Genomic DNA, 23628 nt, shown 5'->3' on the forward strand with positions numbered 1-23628 from the left:
AGGAAGGAAGGAAGGAAGGAAGGAAGGAAGGAAGGAAGGAAGGAAGGAAGGAAGGAAGGAAGAAAGGAAGGAAGGAACATTCTCTCCACTGTGTCATGAGATAGGTTTAACCTGAAATTGTTTATATTTAGTTAAGATATTAGGAATCACTTCCTGAACCTCATTGACCTAAAGACCAATCACCCCCACTTTGTTGCCTCACTCTCAGGTCATGAGTTAGCAGTACAGATGAATGAAAGAGGATATGGAAAGCTCCTGTGGGTCAGTAACAGGCAAGGCACTGAAATACAGGAGTGGACTAGCTAACTTCTAGAGGTTCCTTTCCTCGTGGGGAGTCTATGGCTCAGTGAACCCTTGGGAGGAAACTCAGCTACATTTCCCTCCTCTTCCCCACAGCCCATGGGCATAATGTCCATCCTGGAGGAGGAATGCATGTTCCCCAAAGCCACTGACACAACCTTCAAGGCCAAACTCTACGACAACCACCTGGGCAAGTCTAACAACTTCCAGAAGCCCCGAAATGTCAAGGGGAAGCAAGAGGCCCACTTCTCCCTGGTACACTATGCTGGCACCGTAGATTACAATATCATGGGCTGGCTGGAGAAGAACAAGGACCCACTCAACGAAACTGTGGTGGGCCTCTACCAGAAGTCCTCCCTCAAGCTGATGGCGACACTCTTTTCCTCCTATGCTTCTGCTGATACTGGTAAAGACCCAGTTCTGGGATTTGATAGTGACACCCTGGAAGACTTTATAGAATTCAGTCTGACTGCCAGGAAATGAAGAGTTCGTAGAACCTATTGACCTATTGCTAGGTGATGGGAAAGATGACTCCAACTCTAGAGAGGGAAGAGGTAGAACATATTGAGGAAGAGGAGAGTCAAAGGGGAGAATCAAAAGATATGGGAAGAGGGGCAGCTGGGTAGCTCAGTGGATTGAGAGCCAGGCCTAGAGACCGGAGGTCTTAGGTTCAAATCCGGCCTCAGACACTTCCCAGCTGTGTGACCCTGGGCAAGTCACTTGACCTCCATTGCCTACCCTTACCACTCTTCCACCTATAAGTCAATACACAGAAGTTAAGGGTTTAAAATAAAAAAAATAAAAAATAAATTAAAAAAAAAAAGATATGGGAAGAGAGCAGTGGACGTACATGAATGGGAAACTCCATTGTGGGACCAGCCATAGACTAGAGCTAAAATCTCTCATTATACAGACTGATGCCTATTGTGCCAGGTAAATGGGAAAGGTTGCTGCTGAAGATTCCCCCTTAGGATGGAGTCAGAAGTAGCAGGTTACTTGAGCATAAACAGATATGAGTTAAAAGAGATGAAGGACCAGAGGCAAAGGGTAGGGTACAAGTCAGAAGTGCCAGGACAAGGAGGCATCTAGGTGGCTCAATGATTGAGAGCCAAACCTAGAGATGGGAAGTCCTGGGTCCAAAACTGACCTCAGACACTTTCTAGTCGTATAACCCTGGGCAAGTCACTTAACCCCAATTGCCTACCCCTTACTAGAAACCAAAATGCAGTATTAATTCTAAGATGAAAGATAAGGGATTTTTTTTAATTGCCAGAATAGGGGCAGCCAGGTAGCCTGGAGACCAGATTCAAATCTGGCCTCATATACTTCCTAGCTGTGTAACCCTGGGCAAGTCATTTAACCCCAATTGCTGAGCCTTTGCTGCTCTTGTCTTAGAACCAATACTTAGTCTCAATTCTAAGCCAGAAGTTAAGGGTTTAGAGGAGAGAGAGAGAGAGAGAGAGAGAGAGAGAGAGAGAGAGAGAGAGTCATTGTCTCAGATCTGGGTGGAAGAGACCAAAGCTAGGATAAGATAGAGAGTCTCAGTTCGCCACAGAGTTTAAACACAATTTGTATTACTCACCTTACTACAAGCATATTCATGTTCTATGGCTGGCTGGGCAGGTGAGGCTAGTCCTATCTTCTAACTTTCCCTAAACTAAACTTTTAATTTCCAAAGCCACTAGTAGCAACATTATGCTCAGGAGAAAGAGCCATCTCTGAGCCCTATTAATCAAGCAATCAACTAACATTTAGTAAGTCTCTACTATGTGCCAGCACTGTGCTAAGTGCTGCAGGTACAAAGAAAGACAAAAAATAGTCCCTGCCCTCAAGGGGCTTACGGCATACAAACAACTAAGCAAAAACAAGATCCACATGGGATAAATTGGGGATAGCCTCAGAGGAAAGGCACTAAAATTAAAGAGGACTGGGAAAGACATTTTGTAGAAGGTGGGATTTTAGGGAGCAGCTGGGTGGCTCAGTGGATTGAGAGCCAGGCCTAGAGATGGGAAGTCCTGGGTTCAAAAATGACCTCAGACACTTCCTAGCTGTGTGACCTTGGGCAAGTCACTTAACCCCCATTGCCTAGCCTTTACCACTCTTCTGCCTTAGAACCAATACACTGTATTGATTCTAAGACAGAAAGTAAGGGTTTTTTTAAAAGTGGGATTTTAGCTGAGACTTACAGGAAACCAGAGGAATCAGGAGGCAGAGGATGAGGTGGGAGAGTATTGGAGACAGCTCAGAGTTGGAAGATGGAGAGATGTGTGAGAAGAACAGTAAGGAGGGTCCCTGGATAGAAGATAACAGAGGGAATAAGGGAATAAGAAGAATGGAAAGGGAGGAAATAAGCAGGTTATGAGGGGCTTTAAGAGCCACACAGATGATTATATATGTGATCCTAGAGGTAAAGAGGAGCCACTGGAATTTATTGACTAAAGGAGATGATAGAATCAGACCTGTACATTAGGAAGACACTTGACCACTGGAAGGAGGATGAATTGAAATGGGAGACAAAACAAGGACACCCAGAAACAGGGTATATTGTTATTGCAAGGTAATAAGGGCCTATAGCAGGATAGTAGTTTCAGAAGAGAGAAAGGAGCATATAGGAGAGATTTAAGTTAAGGAGATAGAAATGACAGGAGCAGACAGCTCATTGGTTATGGCAGTGGTGGAGAGGGGAGGAGAGAGAAATACCTAGGATGCAAGGATAACACCTAGGTTGCAAACCTGGGTGCCTGGGAAGATGATGGTACCCTTGACAATAAGAGAAGATAGGATGAGGGAAGGCTTGAGGGGAAAGATAATGAGGAGTGTGAGGAGTGGAGGCAGAAAATGCATGCCTTCCCTCCCTGACTGGTTCTTTCCTCTCTCTGACAGCTGATGCCAAAGGCAAAGGAGGCAAGAAAAAAGGTTCTTCCTTCCAGACAGTGTCAGCCCTCCACAGGGTAAGAAAGGCAGTGGATAGACCTGGGAGCACTGAGGGAAAATTGGGCTTAGCCATGCCGGGTGGAATGGAGGGAGAAAGAACTGAGAGGGAAAAGGCTAGAGAGATGTGTCACCTTAAACATGCAAATTCTACACATGTCATATGCAAACTCAGGGGTGTTAGTCTTAAGTCAACATAGAATTTCAGTATTGCTAGGACTGGCCTTTGAGGTGTCCGAGAGGTGGCTTCTGTCATCTCTAATCCTCTCTGACCACTACTATCCACCCCCAGGAGAACCTCAACAAGCTAATGGCCAATCTAAAGACCACCCACCCTCATTTCGTGCGATGCATCATCCCCAATGAGAGGAAAGCTCCTGGTGAGTAGGAGGTGGGGAGGGCAATTCAACCAAGAGGAAGGTAGGAAATGTTCTGCTTCCATTTAGTTGGAAACTTAGCCTTTGTCTCATTCTCTGCTACCCATAGGGGTGATGGACAACCCCCTGGTTATGCACCAACTACGCTGTAATGGAGTGCTTGAGGGGATCCGAATTTGCAGGAAGGGATTCCCCAACCGCATCCTCTATGGAGACTTCCGACAGAGGTGGGTGAGACCCTCAGGAAAAGGTATTTGGGTCTGGAGGGTGGGACAGGTCTGAGGGAGGGAGGATTGATGGTAGAAGATCACATTCCCAGATAGCATCATTCTCCACTTAATTAAGAACCACACAGCAAGGTGACTGTCTCCATCCCCCCAAACAGGTACCGGATCCTGAACCCAGCAGCCATCCCAGAGGGCCAGTTCATCGATAGCAGGAAGGGGGCAGAGAAGTTACTTGGCTCCCTGGACATTGACCACAACCAGTACAAGTTTGGCCACACCAAGGTGAGGGAGGCAGAACTAGAGGAGAGAAGGCTCACTGGGAACTGCCCAGGGGCGAGGGTCTTAGGCCACAGCAAGAAGTGCAAAGGGAAGGAGAAAACCATCCCATCGTCACTACCTATTATGATTCCCTTTGCTCATCGGGCTCAACTCCAATTTCTTTTTCCCTCTTTTTCTTATCCCCAACAGTCAGTATCCTCCCTTGATGAAAAGATGGCCCATAGTCCATGTTCTAATGTTGGGACTAGAGTAGAAAAATCCTAAAAAAGGGGATTTAGGTTCCACCCTTAGACTCTGAAATTGCAGTTCCTTCCATAACAAAATCTCCCCCCTCCACCCATCTTCCTTCTCCAAATCTCTCCTGAGAGGATGGCAATGATGTTCCAATGAAGAGAACCCTCACTCCTCGTTCCTCATCCCCAACATGTAATCTTCTCTTCAGGTGTTCTTCAAGGCTGGGCTGCTGGGGCTGCTGGAGGAGATGAGAGATGAGAGACTGTCTCGCATCATCACCCGGATTCAGGCCCAAGCCCGTGGCCAGCTAATGAGAATTGAGTTCAAAAAAATTGTGGAACGAAGGTGAGAAGGGAAAGAAGTTAGGGCAAGAGTTGAAAGAGAGGCATTGGGGATCCATTGAACCAGAGGGCTTGATAAATTGTCTAAAAAGAACTGACTGCCAGGTGGTGCAGTGCCAAATTTGGAGTCAGGAAGAAGTGGGTTCCAATATGCCTTGGATACTTAATAGCCTATAGCAAGTCACTTAACCTCTCAGATTCAGTTTCCCCATATGTAAAGTGGAGATAATAATAGCACCTATCTCCTAGGGTTACTGAAAGAATCAAATGAGAAAACCTATGTAAAGTGCTTTGAAAACTTTAATGTACCATACAGCAGTCAACCATTATTATATATAAATGCTATATAATTGGGGGGAAAGTAAAATATTTAATTACAATATATATGCTAGGCATTATAGGTGGTCTTGGGATAGTATAGGTTAGTCAAGAACCCTAGAACTACCAAGGACCTTGGAAATCATAGTATTAGGAAGTAGTTGATACCTGGCTCCTTTTTGGTCCCATCATCATCGGACTCCTGTGTGTTGGCAGTTATCAATGAGGCACATTACCATAATGATACTGAGGATATAAGACATTTCAGCACAAAGTCTTCAGGGCAAGGGAATGGTAGTAATCTGTGGTACTCAGGGGAAGTACGCTATAGTGGGTAGAACACTGGCCTTAGAGTCAAGAGAGTCCTGGCTTCACATCTCATCATTAACCTTTATTAGCTGTGAGATCTCAGGCAAGTCACTTATCCTCTCTGAAACTCAGTTTCCTTCTCTGTAAAATGAGTATAATTATGCCTGAGATACCTACTTTATAGAAGTGTTGTGAGGATCAAATTTGATAAGGAATGGAAAGCAATTTGCCGATTTATAGCCTTATATAAGTGTGTGATTATTAACAGTTCTTCCCCTTTCTATGAACATGTTAATCAGCAAATATAAGTTCCTGCTCATGCTTAGCACTGTTCTGGGTTCTCTATGGGATACAAAGAAAGAAAACGTTTATGTTTCTTCTGTCTTTAAGGAGTTTACAACCTCCCTTCCTTCCCTCTAAATGGTAGGAGGTCCTTGAGACTCAGGAGTCTTAGTGGAAGTCTGGTTTGGTTGATGGAATTGAAGAGCAGAATAAATAGGTTGATGGCACTTCGTCTCCTCCTTACATTGACTTTTCCTTCTCAGGGATGCCCTCCTAGTGATTCAGTGGAACATCAGGGCTTTCATGGGGGTCAAGAATTGGCCCTGGATGAAACTCTACTTTAAGATTAAGCCTCTGCTAAAGAGTGCAGAGACAGAGAAGGAGATGGCCAACATGAAGGAAGAATTTGGGCGCATCAAAGATGCCCTGGAGAAGTCAGATGCTCGACGGAAGGAACTGGAAGAAAAGATGGTATCCCTGCTGCAGGAAAAGAATGATCTACAGCTACAAGTCCAGGCAGTAAGACCTCTTGATCTTCCTTGATCTTCTCCCCATATTCCTTACCCTGTTCTCACTAAGGAAATAATCTATCTCCCTACCTCAGGGAACCTCCTAGAACAGCCTCTGAGTTCCAGGTCTATTTCTTTCTTTCTTTTAAAAAAATGCTTACTTTTAGTCTTAGAATCAATACTATATATGAGTTCTAAGGCAGAAGAGAGGTAAGGGCTAAGCAATGAGGTTTAAGTGACTTGCCCAGGGTCACACAGCTAGAAACTGTCTGAGATCAGATTTGAATCCAGGATTCCTGTCTCTCAATCCACTGAGCCACCTAGCTATTCTCTCCAGGTCTATTTCTTTCTTTCTTTTTTTTTAAACCCTTGTACTTCAGTGTATTGTCTCATAGGTGGAAGATTGGTAAGGGTGGGCAATGGGGGTCAAGTGATTTGCCCGGGGTCACACAGCTGGGAAATGGCTGAGGCCGGGTTTGAACCTAGGACCTCCTGTCTCTAGGCCTGACTCTCACTCCACTGAGCTACCCAGCTGCCCCCCTCTCCAGGTCTATTTCTAATCACACTTCTTCATCTTTCTTCTCCCTTCAATCTCTTGTTTTGTTTGTTTTTATTTTGAACTTAACAAACACCCAATAAAATGGGAATTTCCACATACATAGTGAAAAAGAAAAAGAGAATTATCCATGAAACTGCACATATATATATTGGGTACAGTTTGCTTTTTTTTTTTTAGTTTGTTTATCTTCTAAAATATATAATAGATTCAACCTTTTGTTTTCAAAGTTGTCTTGCTGATTTTATTTGTATTTCTTTCTAGCTTTTCTTCTCTTCCCTTCTCTGCATTTAAAAAAAAATGCTTTGGGCGCAGTTGGTGACTGAACGGATAGAGTGCTAGACCTAAAGATAGGAGGGCCTGAGTTCATATCTGGCCTCAGACATTTCCTACCTTTGTGACCCTGGGCAAGTCACTTAACCCCCATTGCCTAGCCCTTACTGCTCTTCTTTTTTGGAACCAATGCACAGTATTGATTCTAAGACTGTAGGTAAGGGTTTTAAAAATAAAACAATAAAATAAAAAGATGCTTCATTGATTTCTCTTTTCTTTCATTTCATTTCTTTCTTTGTTAGCCTTATTTATCCCTATCCCTTCCTCCTCCTCGTCTTCTTCTTTCTTCCCTCTACTAGAAAAGAAAGAAAAGAGAAAAAAGTCCTCGTAGCAAATATGCATAATCAAGCAAAACAAATCCCCACCTTGGCTATATCTAAAAATGTTTGTTTGTCTTGTTCTAAACTTTGAATCCATCATCCTTGTCAAGTGTTCACCATCAGTCCTCTGGAATCACAACTGGTCATCCATTGCCCAGAGTTTTCAAGTCTTGTTTTCCTTTATAGTCTGCCGTTATTATATAAATTGTTCTCCTAGTTCTATTCATTTATCTCTGCATCCATTCATTCAGATCTTCTGAGGCTTTTCTGAAACTGGTCATATTGGCCTTTTCTATGGCATGATAGTATTCCATTACATTCACATATGGTATTTTGTTTGACCATTGCCCAATAGGTAGTCTCTCTTCAATCTCTCATTTTCTCCATGCTCTGCTCCTAGGAGCAAGACAATCTCAATGATGCAGAAGAGCGCTGTGACCAGCTGATCAAAAACAAGATCCAGCTGGAGGCCAAGGTGAAGGAGCAGACAGAGCGCCTGGAGGATGAGGAGGAGATGAACGCTGAGCTCACAGCCAAGAAGCGAAAGCTGGAGGATGAGTGTTCAGAGCTTAAGAAAGACATTGATGATCTGGAACTGACCCTGGCCAAGGTGGAGAAGGAGAAGCATGCAACAGAGAACAAGGTGAGCAAAGGGATCCCTTCCAGTTCCATCCCTAGATCTCCATGGGATGTGTAGGTCAGACAGGCCACCAGTAACACTTGATCCATAAGAAAAATGCTCACAATATGTTGTAATTGGTCTAAGAACCCCTGCAAGGTCCAAGACCCAGTGCATGGGAATACACACGCTGACTGTGATGGTCAAAGGACCTACTTGCATCAATGGTATGGTCAAGTGGCACCAGCAATGGCATGAGCCAAGTGAATGATAATGGTCAAGTGTGCATTTCTGACCTTACTTCTGCTATTACCCCTCCATGATTTAAGCTGTTGACTTCATTCATCTTGGGCTAAGATGTACACCCTCCTCTATTATGAGTTTGTCCTCCTTGATATTGGTCAGAGTTGTCAACACTGTATACTGAACTCTGGGCCAACTCTGGGTCAAGGAACTTCAACTGTGCTTCTGACAGCATTTCTATAAGCTTCTATAAAAGGAGGCTGCTCACAAGGCTTGAGGTCTTCGACTGCTAATCAGAGTCCAGCTTTATTGTGAGACTGACCCTCTCTCAATAAACCTATTTCTTTTATGACTTGGAGACTTTATTTTATTTTGGTGTCTCGGCTACTAAATTTCCCCTACATACTCATGATCAAATCTGTCATTCTCCCAGTGGTCTGTGAGGTTAACATGAGCCCTGATATTGCATCTCACAAAGCCTTTTCATGGAAAGTACCTTGGGGTCAGTTAACTGGTTTGGGCCTGCCAATCTTTGACCACAATGTTGTATGGGGAATGTGGTTCTTACCTCAAAGGTGAAAAACCTAACAGAGGAGATGGCTGGGCTGGATGAGATCATTGCCAAGCTGACTAAGGAGAAGAAGGCCCTGCAAGAGGCCCACCAGCAAGCACTAGATGACCTGCAGGCTGAGGAAGACAAGGTCAACACATTGACCAAGTCCAAGGTCAAGCTGGAGCAGCAGGTGGATGATGTGAGTGGCTTTGATCCCACCCCCTTATGTCACTAAGCTAGTTCTTTCCAGAAGACTTCAGTGGTCAAATGGAACCTAGATGCTCTTAGAAGGTAGGGATTATCTCCTTTCATTCTTTTTATGACATGGGCACATCATCTAATCTCTTTGGGCCTTAGTTTCTTCATCTTTAAGTTGAGGGGTGTGGACCAGATGGCACCTACATCCCTTCCACCTCTAGATCTAAGATCCTATCCTCTCTAGCACTTTGCCCAAAACCTGCACATAAAAAAGATCCTAATAAATATGTATTGAATTGAATTAAATTAAACCCATTGATGTTATTCCTAAAGTCACTGGAGTGTCTTCAAACTTTATCTTTGTTTCCTTTAGCAACTGACCTCAGGTCCCTTGTGCTTAAGAACAGGAGCCACATAAATTTTGGGTCTAGAATGAAGATTGGGAGAAAGAGAACATTCTGTAGAGTAAATTCTTTATCTTAACTAAAATGGTCTCTATCTCTCTGACTGCATCTGTCTCTATCCTGTTGTGTCTGTCTGTTTCTGTCTCTCTGTATCTTTCTGTCTCTCTATCAGCTGGAAGGATCCCTGGAACAGGAAAAAAAGGTCCGAATGGACCTGGAACGGGCAAAGAGGAAGCTAGAAGGCGACTTGAAACTGACCCAGGAGAGCATCATGGACTTGGAAAATGACAAGCAGCAGCTAGAGGAGAAACTCAAGAAGTAGGTATCCATGGTGGGAAGGAGGGAGGGTATGTGAGATTTGTGTGTCAATGAAAGGGCACTTCAGGAGAATAGAACATCCAAATGCCATCATGCCTCTGTTCTCTTAGTGGTATCAGGAAATTATAATGTAACCCCTTCCACCAGAAAGATTTATCCTAGGCATTGTCCTCCTCCCCATCCATACTCCCTGGAAAGGCTGGAACAGATCACTAATCTCTAGGGGAAACAGGGGAAGAGAAGAGGCAGAAATGAAGGAGGGGGGCTGCCCACTAGCCACTAACTACCTCCATTCCAGGAAAGAGTTTGACATAAATCAGCTGAACAGCAAAATTGAAGATGAGCAGGCTGTGGCTCTCCAGCTCCAGAAGAAACTAAAGGAAAACCAGGTAATTGTCTGGACAGCTAGGTAGAGGGCACCGTGGGGAACTAAAGGGTTTGGACATCTCAAGTAGGCTAAGATGACATCCTGGGACCTACTAGGATATAATAAGTTTTGGTTTCATCACCTAATAGAGCAGTGAGGTGGCACCGTGGATAGAGCACCAGGCCTGGAGTTAGGAAGACTCATCTTCCTGAGTTCAAATCTGGCTTCAGATATTTATTAGCTTTGTAACCCTGGGCAAATCACTAAACCCCATTTGCCTCAGTTTCCTCATCTGTAAAATGATCTGGAGAAGGAAATGGTAATTCACTCCAGTATCTTGTCCAAGAAAACTCCAAAAAGGGTCAAAAAATAAGTCAGGAGGCCACTGGATGGCTCAATGAATTGAGAGCCAGGCCCAGAGATGGGAAGTCCTGGGTTCAAATCTGACCTCAGGCACTTACTTCCTAGCTGTGTGATCCTGGGCAAGTCACTTGACCCTCCCCCCCCCCCCCATTGCCTAGCCCTTACCACTCTTCTGCCTTAGAATCAATACCCAGTATTGATTCTAAGACAGAAGATAAGGGTTTAAAAAAAAAAAGTCACACACAACTAAAAACTGAAAATCACTTTTCTTTTTCTTTCTTCCTTCCTTCCTTTCTTTTTCCTTCCTTTTTTCTTCTTTCTTTCTTTCTTTCCTTCCTTCCTTCTTTCTTTCTTGCTTCCTTTCTTTCTTTCCTTCCATCTTAGAATCAATACCGTGTATTGGTTCCAAGGCAAAAGAGTGGTAAGGACTAGGCAATGGGGGGGTTAAGTGACTTGCCCAGGGTCACACAACTAGGAAGGTTCTGAGGCCAAATTTTAAAACAAGACCTCCCATCTCTAGGCCTGGCTCTCAGTCCACTGAGCTACCCAGCTGCCCCACTTAGTGCAGTTTTAAGGGCTAATAGCTTTAAACTTCACTAGGATTTTTTAGACAGTGTATATTTGTCCTGCCATTCTAATAGGGCTGTTAACTTATTCAGTGAGATAATGTGAGTAAAACACATTGTAGCCAGAAAATACTGCATAAAGGTCAGCTATTATTATCTTACACTCAAGTCCTGTTGGATACCCATCATAGTATGGAGGTGACCCCAGGTACTCAGAGACTTTGCCAGCAGAACACAGGCTCCAATGAGTCCAGTCGAGCAAGAGAGCCCAGCAGCAAGCTATCTCTGGCATTCAAGGACCAGGAGAGCTAAGTTTAGAGAGGCTCATCCATCATCAACAAGTGAGCCACCAAGTACACTGGTAGTTTCTGAACAATGTAACTCATGAGACCATTTATTGAAGCGTGTTTCAGGAGAAGAGGTTGGAACAGATTCCGATCTGCATCCAGGGAGAGAATCGCTATCCTGATGAAATTCCAGATTTTTTGGAGAAGGGACAATGATGTAAGCTAGAAGGGAGAAGGGAGATTTTGAAAGGGGCCATAGAGAGCCTGATCTCCCCTTAGCATCCAAGGAAGAAGGAAGGCAGCATTAAAATGGTACCTATTGTGTGCCAGGCTCCTAAGCACTTTACAAATCTCATCCCATTTGATCTTTACAACAACCCTGGGAAGTAGGTTCTATTAGTATTCCCGTTTTACAATTGAGGAAACTGAGGTATAGTGATTCACCCAGAGTCACAAAACAAGTATCAGAAGTGGGACTTGAATTCAGATCTTCCTGACTCTGGGGCCAGGGCTCTGTTCACTGCACTACTATGATGTCTCAAAAGGCTACCCAATAGGGTTCATTGCCAACAATCTTTCAGGACTAAGTACAGCCATTTCCACTGAGTGCCAATGTAATGAAAATGAATGTCTCAGGCATTTGCCTGTGCTCATAGATCTCTCTCTTGGGAAACCCAGTTCTATTTTAAATGAATCATAAGGTCATAGGACATAGAGTTGGAAGGAACCTTAGAGATCCTTTCCATTCAATTAAACAAAAAATAATAATAGCTAGCATTTATATAAGCACTTTAAAGGTTTATAAAGCACTTTGCAAATATAATCTCATTTTTTAAAATTCTCTACAACAACCCTGAAAGAGATGCTGTTATTATCCCCATTTTACAAATGGAGGAACTAAGACAGACATAAGTTAAGTGACTTACCTAGGATCACACAGCTAGGAAGTATCTGAGACAGGATTTGAGCTCAGTTCTTCCCTATACTAGACTCAGTACTCGATCTACTGTGCTTTGTAGCTGCCTGATGTTTTGGTTTTTTGTTGTTTTTTTTTGGAGGTATTAAGGACCTACTATGTGCCAGGCACTATACGAGGTGGTGTGGATATAAAGACAAAAATGCAACAGATTATCAGGAAGCTTCATTCTATGGATCATCTAATTCAGTCTCCTCCTTTCTCCACCTCACCCCCATATTACAGATGAGAATACCGAGGCCCAGAGATGGGAAATGACTGACCCTCATTCAGTCATATGATCTTAAAGATCCATTCAAGTTCTACTGGACTTGATATGGAGGTGACCCTAGGTACTCAAAGACTTTGCCAACAGAACACAGACTCCAGCAGGTCCAATCAAGTAAGAGAGCCCAGCAGCAAGCTATCACTGGCATTCAAGGATCCAGAGAGCTAAGTTTAGAGAGGCTCATTCATTATCAGCAAGTTGGCCACCAAGTAATGGTGGTTGTGATCTTAAAGGGTAGAACTGGGATTTGAAAACAGATCTTCAGGCCTCAGATCTAGTACTATTTCTACTATTCCTCACTGCCTGGCTTGTTTTTATCCTCCAAGTGTCTCCACCTGTGCATCACTGGCTATTGTTGTGGTTTTTTCTGGAATGGGGAAAAAGAGCTTTATTTGGGTCTCCTTCCTTTCCCCATATAACTTCAATGTCTACAGAGTCTGTCCTCACAGCTCTGAGGTAGGCTATACAGGTATTATTGCCATCATCTCCTTTGTAGAGATGAGAAAACTGAGGCAAAATTATTGGAAATGACTCGTCTGGAGTCACAGAATTTAATAAATCTCAGGCAGCTAGGTAGCACAGTGGATAGAGTCAGACCTGGAGACAGGAGGTTTTGAGTTCAAATCTGCCCTCAGACACTCTTTGATTATGTGATTCTTAGGCAAGCATCTTAAGCTCGATTGCCTAGCCTTTCCTGCTCTTCTGCCTTGGAACCAAGGATTTTAAGAAAGAAAGAAAAAAAGAACAATGTCCTTTCTAATTTTCTGTTGTAAGAAGTCATTCCATTACTTGTTGTAAACTGCAGAACAAAAGCCTTCTCTTCTCATTTCAGCAGAGATGCTCCCCTCTGCTGGGAAGTGGGAAGAGTGGCTGCCCTCTCCTACTGCTGCTTTCTACAGCCCTGAAAATAAATAAATAAGGAAACCAGTGGAAACCTCTTCCCTGCAGACACACAGTGCCATGGGGTTTAGACACTCTTCCAAAGAAAAGAATCACATCCTCCCCTCTGTTTGGCCCCTGCTGCAGCCAGAGAATAAACCTTAAAGTAGTGGTGGAATAAAGAGAATTGCTATGTAGAAAAAAGGAGCAGCATTTTTAGAGTCAGAAGACTTGAATTTGAGTCCAGACTCCAGAACTCACTAGTTTTCTGTCCTTAGGAAAGTTATTTACCTTCATCGGGCCCTCTCTTCTTCATGTGTAAAGTGGAGATAAACAATCCTAGTATTATCTACATCTTATAAGTGGTGCAGTAGATAGAGTGCTGGGCCTGAAGTCAGGAAGACTCATCTTTGAAAGTTCGAATCTGGCCTCAGATATTTGCTAGCTGTGTGACCCTGAGTGAGGCACTTAACCCTGTTTGCCTCAGTTTCCTCATCTGTAAAATGAGCTGGAGAAGGAAATGGCAAACCACTCCATTGTCCTTGCTAAGAAAACCCCAAATGGAGTCACCAAGAATCAGACAGGATTGAAATGACTGAACATTATCTCATAGAATCACTTTGGGGAAATCACTTTGTGTATTTTAAAGCTCTTAGGTTGAGTGTGAGATGGGCTTCCAATTAAATACATGGATGAGTGGGGAGGAAAATAGAGGAAGTAGGTGTCCTAGGACTATGATGGCAAACCTATGACACACATGTCAGCCCTGGCATGCATAGCCATTTTCAATGACACACGGGCGCATGCGGCCATATACAGAGAAGTATGGGGCCACATGCCAAGGATGAAACATTTGCTGTAGTGTAGTATAAACACTCTGTGCACTATAGATGACAATTCTACCTATATTAATTTACCTATTTGGGTTTATTAAATACAGTTACATATTACAATTATATATTTTTGTTATTTAAACTATAAATATTGAGAAATTATGGTTTTTTTTATCCAAGTGACACACCACCCAAGCTATGCTCTGTTTTTTGGCAGATTTTGGCACACCAAGCTCAAAAGGTTGCCCATCACTGCCCTAGGAGAATAAACACTAGGACTCAGAACTGCAGTAAACCTCAAATAGCCAATCAACTTAAGGAATTGGAAGGAGTTGTGGGAATCAGTGGTTATTTGAATTTTCTGGTTGCCTAAGAATAAACAGAAAACACTTTTTGTTTTGAGACTTTCCCATACAAATCTACATAGAATGTACAAGTCCATTTTCCTGCCCCATGAAGCAGATTATAATGAACTTCATGGAAATTTTCTCTGGTGACTCAGGATTTTACTCTGCCTCAGGGTTGTCTCTCTCACACAAATTCTTGTCATCCCATACTAAAGTTGTAGAAGGTATAAGAAGTTGGATTGAAACTATACCACACCAAAGACATGCCTTGGAATGTGTTTGTTCCTTTTTAATTAGAGCTTTTCTATTTTTTGTTGTTGTTTGATCATCCCCTCGAAGCAGAAGGAATCAGTCATTGAAATTTGTCATTAAAATAAGAATCATCAGCATAATCTGAATTCCAGATGGAGGGAATGCCATTTTCAAATGGTCTAAATTCTAGATTGGAGATTCTAGGCCATGGTATAGCAAAGAAACCATCTCTGAGCAGCCCTGGTATGGGCATATCATCCATCATATACCACCTCTGATACTGTGCAACCATGGGCAAGTCACTTTATCTCTATGAATGTCAGTTTTATTATCTGTAAAATGGGCGTACCTGTACCATCGACTTCTCAGTGTTGTTGGGGAAGGGGGAAAAAGAGCTTTGTAAATCTAAAAGTGTGTATAAGTATGAATGTGTATTCTTTTTTGTTTTTTCCAGATTTTTAGACTAGATAGCGGATTGCCAGGGTCGTCTTGATGAAATTAGACTCCATCATGCCCTTTCTGTTCTAGAGTTAGTGTCATGTTGGTGAAAGCCATAATGTCAAAAGATTGTCATGGCCTTTTCTTCTCTTTTTTGATCCTTGCGTTAGTGCTTGACCCCAAGTCAGCTCCTTTCCTCTCTTCTCAACTAGATGACAGATTTCTCCTTTTGAAGACAAGACCCAGGCCTTGATTCAAATTCTCTTCTCTACCCCCCAGGCTCGAATCGAGGAGTTGGAGGAAGAGCTGGAAGCAGAGAGGACAGCCCGGGCCAAGGTGGAGAAGCTACGCTCAGACTTATCCAGGGAACTGGAGGAGATCAGTGAGAGGCTGGAGGAGGCTGGAGGGGCCACTTCGGTCCAGATCGAGATGAACAAAAAGAGGGAGGCAGAGTTCCAGAAGATACGGAGGGACCTGGAAGAGGCCACTCTGCAGCATGAAGCCACAGCAGCCGCCCTGCGCAAGAAGCATGCAGACAGTGTGGCTGAGCTGGGAGAGCAGATTGACAACCTGCAGAGGGTCAAGCAGAAGCTGGAGAAGGAGAAGAGCGAGTTCAAGCTGGAGCTGGATGATGTCACCTCCAACATGGAGCAAGTCATCAAGGCCAAGGTGAAGAGGAGGAGGAAGAGAAGGGGGAGGGGAGGAGGAGACAGGATCCCCCACCCACACCCCACGGCAGAGACAGAAATAGAGACACAGAGACAAACACAGAGACAAAAAGAGGCAGAAAGACAGACACAGAGAGAGACAGAGAGACAGACATAGATACAGAGAGACAAACACAAATGGAGACAGAGACAGAGAGAGAGAGACACAGGCAGAGACATAGTCAGACACACATACACACAGAGACCCAGAAAAAGACAGAAGCAGACAGACAAAGACACAGAGCTAGACAGAGGCACAGAAAGAGAGAGACACAGACAGAGAGAGAGACACAGACACAGAGACTGACACGTAGGCAGAGTCAGTGACAGACAGAGACAGACACATAGACAGAGACATAGACAGAGAGGGACCCCCAGTTTCTGGCTTGGTTTCTCTTCCTCATCTCTGGTTGCTTTCTTCTCCATCTGCCCTCTGTTTTTGTTTTGTTTTGTTCGTTTCTCTCCTTCAACAATCCAACGATTTAGTCACTGTAGCTAGTTGCCAAGGATACAAAGATTTTTTAAAATGTACTCCTTGCCCACAAGGAGCTGATAGTCATACTATTGAAGTGATAGGCATAGCCCTAATAAATATATTTGGAAGAAGAATGTGATGGGGACAAAGGAGAGATCTAGGCAATATTTTATAAGAAAATTTGATGAGAGAAATTACTTAGTCCCTTGCTGTCTTTTAGCATAGGCTTGCTAAGATGGGAGTTAGATTAAATGATCTCCAAATTCCTGACACCTTGTGTTATCATGGAGTAGTGTCATAAGAAAAGCACTAGCTTAGAAGTCAGAGTTGAACGTGGTTTCAAGCCATTCTACCTGTGTGACCCTGGGCAAATCATCGACCCATTCTGTGCTTCAATTTGTTGACCACAAAATGAGGAAATTGGAGCATTTCTTTCTTTTCTTTTTTAAACCCTTACCTTCTGTCATAGAATTAATACTATATATTGGTACCAAGGCAGAAGAGCAGTAAGGGTGAGGCAATGGGGGTTAAGTGACTGGTTCAGCGTCACAAAATTGGAGCACTTCTAAGAACCCTTTTTTTCAGCTTCCTTCATCTCCTTTTCTCTTTGCTTCCTTTTTTATATAAATATATCTTGCTCTTTTTCTTCCTCCCCTATATCTCTTTCCCTCACTCTTCTAGGAAATCTCATCCTTTTTCTTCTCTGTGTATCTCACCCTTAATCTCTCCTGCCATCCCATTCTCTCTTTCATTCTAACTATTTATAGCGTCCATCCATTTTCATTTCCCTTTTTCTTCTGGACCAGCTCAGCTGGTAGAAGGGCCTAGAGTCTGATTCTCTGGAGCATTCTTGGGTTGGTGAATTGATTCCAGTTCAAGGAAGTGATATTTCCCCTCCCAGCAGAAAGGGAGCTTCTAAATAGCAGGGATGGCTTTGTTTTTGTTTGTTTTTTGTTTTTTACTTTTTGGCACCTAATGGAATACCTGGTCTGTTGTTTTTCTTTGGTTTGGATTTGTGATTTTAATCAATTAGCCCCTCCCTCTACCTGTACAGATTGTCAACTGTTCTACAAATTTATAGAGTTGCTTTGGGGCATTGAGAGGCTGAATGGTTTGCCCTGTATCACTCATGTGTAGGTAGGGTGGGATTTGAACCCAAGTCTTCCTAACTCCAAGGATTGTACTCCATCCTCTATGCCATTTGGCCTCTTGCACCTAATAGATACTTAATGAATGACTGATGAATTGTATTCAACTAAACATTTCCTACTTTTCTTTCATTTTAAACTCAAACTCTCTCATTCTCTTCTTCATTCAGTTCTTTCTAAGCAGCTAGATTATTCTATAACTAAATGAGGTTTCCCTCATCCTTCCCCTCGGTTACACATCCTGAGCCTTCCCTTTCTCCTTATCACCCACAGGCAAACCTGGAGAAAGTGTCCCGGACCCTGGAGGACCAGGCAAATGAGTACCGGATAAAGCTGGAAGAGGCACAGCGTTCCCTCAATGACTTTACCACCCAGCGAGCCAAATTGCAAACAGAGAATGGTAAATGACCTTCCCTTAGGTCTTTCTCTGCCACCCTTTATAGATGATTTTCCACCACCCAAAGCCTGCCTCTACTATGGCTACCGGCTAAGGCCCACTCCATCCGTCACACACAAGAATCTTCATTCCTTCTGCTCTAGGGGAGCTGACTCGACAGCTGGAGGAGAAAGAGGCACTGATCTCCCAGCTGACCAGGGGCAAGCTCTCCTATACTCAGCAAATGGAGGACCTCAAGAGACAGCTGGAAGAGGAGGCCAAAGTAAGTCCAGGGTAGGAAGAGGACTTGGACACATAGATATGTCTGGTGTTGGCCAAGTAAGAATGAACCTGGGAGAGGAGAGGTAGAGTCTTGAGGCTAAGAGAGTATACTAGCAGGAGGGCAGCTAGGTAGTTCAGTGGATTGAGAGCCAGGCCTAGAGACAGGAGGTCCTGGGTTCAAATTTGACCTCAGATGCTTCCCAGCTGTGTGACCCTGGGCAAGTCACTTGACCCCCATTGCCTAGCCTTTACCACTCTTCTGCCTTGGAGCCAATACACAGTATTGACTCCAAGATGGAAGGTAAGTGTTAAAAAAGAGAGAGACAGAGACAGAGACAGAGACAGAGACAGAGACAGAGACAGAGACAGAGAGTATACTAGATAGTAAAATACACACACACACACACACACACACACACACACACACAAAGTCCAAAGACTTTGCATTTTAGTTATAGTCCCAGTAGCTGTTAGCTGTGTGATCTTGGGCAAACAAGACCTCTCTTTCTTCAGTTTGCCCACTTGCAATAATAATACCGTATGTATGGATGACATCATACATTATCTCATTTGATCCTCACCAAAAATCAGTCACAAAGATAGTGAGTTGGGGGCAGCTAGATGGCTCAGTGGACTGAGAACAGGCCTGGAGACAAGAAGTCCTAGGTTCAAATCTGGCCTCAGACACTTCCTAGCTGTGTGACCCTGGGAAAGTCATTTGACATCACCCCCCCCCCCATTGCCCAGCTCTTACTGTTCTTCTACCTTGGAACCAATACACAGGATTGGTTCTAAAATGGAAGGTAAGGTTTAAAAAAATAGTGAGTTATCTATATTTGAAAGAAGGGAAAATGAAGGCCAAGAGGGGTAAAGTGATTTGCTCACTAGTAAGTGGCAAAATCAGGACTAGAACTCAAGTCTTCTTACACACTAGGTAGAAGGATGACATAATAGGAGAAGCACCTAACTTAGTTTTGTTTTGTTTTTTAAACCCTTACCTTTTATCTTAGAATCAATCCTGTGCATTGGTTCCAAGGCAGAAGAGCAGTAAGGGCTAGGCCGGTGATGGTAAACCTATGACTCGCATGTCAGCACTGACAGAGAAGGATGGGGCCACATGCTGAGGATGAAACATTTACTGTAGTGTAGTGTAGACACTCTGTGCACTATAGATGACAATTCTACCTATATTAACTTACCTATTTTGGTTTATTAAATAGTTACATATTATAATTATACATTTTTGTTATTTAAACTATAAATATCACAAAATTATGGTTTTTTTCTCAAAGTGACACATCACCCGAGTTATGCTCATTTTTTTGGTGGATTTTGACACACCAAGCTCAAAAGTTTGCCCATCTCACCGGGCTAGGCAATGGGAGTTAAGTGACTTGCCCAGGGTCACATAGCTAGAAAGTAACTGAGGTCAAATTTGAACCCAGAACCTCCCATCAGTGGGCCTGGCTCTCAATCCACTGAGCCACCTGCTGCCCTCAAGCACCTAATTTAGGGTTAAAAGTCCTGGATTTATTCCCTTCTCTGCTATTCACCAACTGTTTGACCTTGAACAAGTCATTTAGCCTGTTTCCTCATCTATAAAATGTGGGAGTTAGAATAAATTATCTCCAAGGTTCCTGCCCGTTCTAAAATTCTACAGCTCAATGAGTTATAGGCTAAAAGGAGAGTTTACATTGGGTCAGAACTTGGAGGATTGATGTATTCTTCCTCACCAGAGAAGCTAATCAGAATCTCCCCACTTCTTCCCTCCTCTGCTTTCCCACAGGCAAAGAATGCCCTGGCACATGCCCTGCAGTCAGCCCGTCATGACTGTGACCTCCTGAGGGAGCAGTATGAGGAGGAGACTGAGGCCAAGGCTGAGCTCCAGCGTGTCCTGTCCAAGGCCAACTCAGAGGTGGCACAATGGAGAACCAAGTATGAGACAGACGCCATCCAGAGGACTGAAGAGCTGGAGGAGGCCAAGTGAGTCGTTGGGACCTGTACCACCCCCGTCACCAAATTCCATTCAGTTCTGGATCCTGGGGTTCCAGCAAATAAAATTGCAGGGAATGATGTGGATGAGAAAGGTGGGGAATGATAGAGAAATGATTCTAGGAAGATAGCAGGAGGTCGGGGCCGGGAGGCCCCAGAACCTCACTAGATGTCTCCGTGACAACTTTGCTGTGGTCCACAGACTAAATCTCTCCCAGTCTTCCAAGTGAGCTCAGCTGCCAGCTCAAGGAGGAAAGACACAAACATCCTCACTTGGAGCAATGGGGAAAGACCTGGGAAGGAGGAGCATGAGATGGGGGGTTGAAGGGGAAAGAAGAAGTAAAGGGAAATAATCATGGAATCCTCAAAAGATGGGAAAGGGAGGTCATCTGGAGCCATCTCTACCAGGTAATGAGTATCTGGAAAGTCACTAGCCCCAACCATCTGCCCCTCCCCATCGCGGCTGGCCCTAGCCCACTTCCTGTGACAGGCGAGCTTTTGGCCCGGGTTATACCTGATGCACGTGTATAAGACGAGCAAAAAGCTCGTTGGTCGGAGGACCCATCATCGGCCCAGGTAAGTACCCCAGGGAGGGGCTGGAGCCGCAGTAACTCCAGTCCTAGACACTTAATCCCTCTAGAATGGGATTCCCAGTAGCTTTGGTTCTAGAATACTAGTTTCCCATATCTCTGCTGTGACTTCTACGCAGTTGTAGAAAAATGGCTTCGTTCCCTTAGATGACCTTATGCCTCTGGTAGTTTCTTCAAGAGCTCCCATTGCTCCTTCATAGATTTATTTATTTTTTCACTCTTTCCTTCTGTCTTAGAATCAATACTGTGTATTGGTTCCAAGGCAGAAAAGGGCTAGACAATGGGAGTTAAGTGACTTGCCCAGGGTTACACAGCTAGGAAGTATCTGAGGTCAGATTTGAACCCAACGATCTCCTTATCTCTGGGCCTGATCCTCAATCCACTGAACTACTTAGCTGCCTCCTCCTTCATAGATTTATTTCCACTCTTTTCCCCTCTGTCTTCTAACTCCCCCAGGAAGAAGTTGGCCCAGAGGCTGCAGGATGCAGAGGAGGCTGTGGAGGCTGTGAATGCCAAGTGCTCTTCCCTGGAGAAGACCAAACACCGACTGCAAAATGAAATTGAGGACCTGATGGTAGATGTGGAAAGGTCCAATGCTGCCGCTGCTGCTCTGGACAAGAAACAGAGGAACTTTGACAAGGTGAGGATGGGATGGAGAGGGACTGCAACAAGGTCGGAGAGTTCATCCAGGCATTGCTTTATAGGCTGAAGGACGTAAGGACATTTATGACAACACCTTCATCTTTTTTTACATTTATTTTATTATTTTTTCTGGATGATATACATGTTATCCTGCAAAAATATTTCCGTATTGTTCATTTTTGTAAGTGAGTAGTCTTATAAAACCAAAACCCTGAGACATAAACTCAAATAAACTGGTGAAAAACCATATGTTTTGACCTGCATTCTGACTCCAGCAGTGGTTTCTCTGGTGGTAGAGAACATTCTTTGTCATAAGTCCCTCAGAATTGTCCTGGATCATTGTATTGCCAAAAGTAGCTAAGTCTATCACAGCTGATCATTCCACAATTTTTCTGTTACTGGTATCCTTCATCTTACAGATGAGGAAATTAACTCACCCAGGGTCATACAGGTATCAAGTGGCAAACCCAGAGTCCAACTCCAGGGCCTGTGATACCAAATCCAATCCTTTTTTCTGGGCCATGCTATATATGAGAAAGGGAGAGGAGTCTAGAGCAAGAGGCCAGTAAACAGAAGAAAGAGAAACCTAGATAAGAGTAAAAGGAATCAAAGAAACCATCTAGAATCTGAGTAATGCCCAGGAGGAAGGTCCAGGTATGGAGAAGAAGGCAAAGAGAGAGAGACTTGGGGAGAGGAAGCCAAGGGGAGGAGAAAATGGGAGCTTGGAAGTGTCCAGGGAGATGAGGGCAAGGAAAATGGAAGGATGTAGAAAGAGAAATGGGTCGGGGTGAGTCTAGAAAGAGGCCCCAGGAATGGGGCTAAGGGGAGTGCAGTCTGGAGACTTTGTGGAGTGATCTGGGCCCCAACCTTGGCCCTAGACAAGAGTCAGAGGAACTTGGACAAGGTATGAAGAAAGGAAATGAGGAAATAAAGATGAGGAAGAAGGTTAGTTAAAGATAGAGGGAATCAAAGTAGAGAGATGGAGGAGAGGAAGAAAGAAGGGCAAGAAGGAGAAGAAATATGGTTTAAGAACCAGGTGGAAAGGAAAGATAGCTCTAAAGAGGGAAATGGAAGAGAATGATTTGTAGTAAAAAGGCTAGGAAAAACTCTCCTGGGGATGAAGGAGACTGTGTTATGGATAGAAATACAAGCCAAAAGTCATGGAGTCTCTAGCCCAAAATGCTTGGGATAGAGCTGATGGAACAGCAGAAAGCCAGCCCTGGGAACTTGTCAAGTGACCTGGTCTCTATTCTTGCCTCTATAGATCCTTGCTGAGTGGAAGCAGAAATATGAGGAGTCTCAGTCAGAGCTGGAGTCATCTCAGAAGGAGGCTCGTTCCCTTAGCACTGAACTCTTCAAGCTAAAGAATGCCTATGAGGAGTCCCTGGAGCATCTGGAGACCTATAAGAGGGAAAACAAGAACCTCCAGGGTGAGTTGGGGAGAGAATAAAGGAGAAGAGAAGGAGGCAGCCGGAGCTAGGGAAAGTGCTTGGGAGGGCAAGGATGGGATGATGAGGAGACCACAGTCCCTGAGGCAATCCTATCTCTTCCCTCACTCAGAGGAGATCTCAGACCTGACAGAGCAACTGGGAGAAGGGGGAAAGAATGTCCATGAGCTGGAGAAGATCCGAAAGCAGCTGGAAGTTGAGAAACTGGAGCTCCAGTCAGCCCTGGAGGAAGCAGAGGTGAGAGAGGGGCTGGCTTCTTCTGCTTTCTGTCTCTTCCTCCTATCTCTGTACAACTCCCCCGTCACCATCCCCAAGGTTGAATGGAAACCATTTCAGGATAACTGCTTGATCCACTTGTTAAAAATGGATCTCCTCCTTTGGCTCCCGCCCAGGAATGTTCTCTTCCTTCCTCTCAGATTCCATGTCCTTACACTTTAAGGAAAAACATCTTCCTGCAAGTTTCCCCCATATGTCTCTCTTTCCTCATGGAAGCTTCAGGACAGCTTTGTCAAGGTGCCATATTTTATATGGTTGCCTCTAAAGAAAAGTTGATTGCTGTTGAGTTGTTTCCAACTCTTTGCTACCCCATTTGAGGTTTTCTTGGCAAAGATTCTGGAGTAGTTTGCCATTTCATTTTCCAGTTCATTTTACAGATGAGGAAACCTAGGGTCACCCAGCTAGAAAGCGTCTGAGGATGAATTTAAACTCACAAAGATGAGTCTTCCTGACTCCAGGCCCAGA

General features: G+C 44.0%; 1 protein-coding gene across 1 annotated transcript in view; it reads left to right on the forward strand.

Annotated features, from left to right (window-relative positions):
* Positions 1–23628, forward strand: part of LOC123237985 (myosin-6) — a 47858-nt gene that overhangs the window by 12193 nt on the left and 12037 nt on the right. Inside the window, exons 12-29 of the mRNA XM_044665241.1 lie at positions 397–706; positions 3184–3251; positions 3524–3611; positions 3718–3835; positions 3994–4117; positions 4557–4693; positions 5862–6117; positions 7717–7959; positions 8754–8930; positions 9506–9651; positions 9950–10040; positions 15507–15896; positions 17831–17957; positions 18098–18216; positions 20002–20198; positions 21254–21437; positions 22704–22869; positions 23000–23124. Coding sequence (XP_044521176.1) covers positions 397–706; positions 3184–3251; positions 3524–3611; positions 3718–3835; positions 3994–4117; positions 4557–4693; positions 5862–6117; positions 7717–7959; positions 8754–8930; positions 9506–9651; positions 9950–10040; positions 15507–15896; positions 17831–17957; positions 18098–18216; positions 20002–20198; positions 21254–21437; positions 22704–22869; positions 23000–23124 — 3066 coding nt within the window. The remainder of the gene's footprint in view (positions 1–396; positions 707–3183; positions 3252–3523; positions 3612–3717; positions 3836–3993; positions 4118–4556; positions 4694–5861; positions 6118–7716; positions 7960–8753; positions 8931–9505; positions 9652–9949; positions 10041–15506; positions 15897–17830; positions 17958–18097; positions 18217–20001; positions 20199–21253; positions 21438–22703; positions 22870–22999; positions 23125–23628) is intronic.

Source organism: Gracilinanus agilis, chromosome 2 (assembly GCF_016433145.1).
Source record: "Gracilinanus agilis isolate LMUSP501 chromosome 2, AgileGrace, whole genome shotgun sequence".
NCBI classification, from domain to species: domain Eukaryota; kingdom Metazoa; phylum Chordata; class Mammalia; order Didelphimorphia; family Didelphidae; genus Gracilinanus; species Gracilinanus agilis.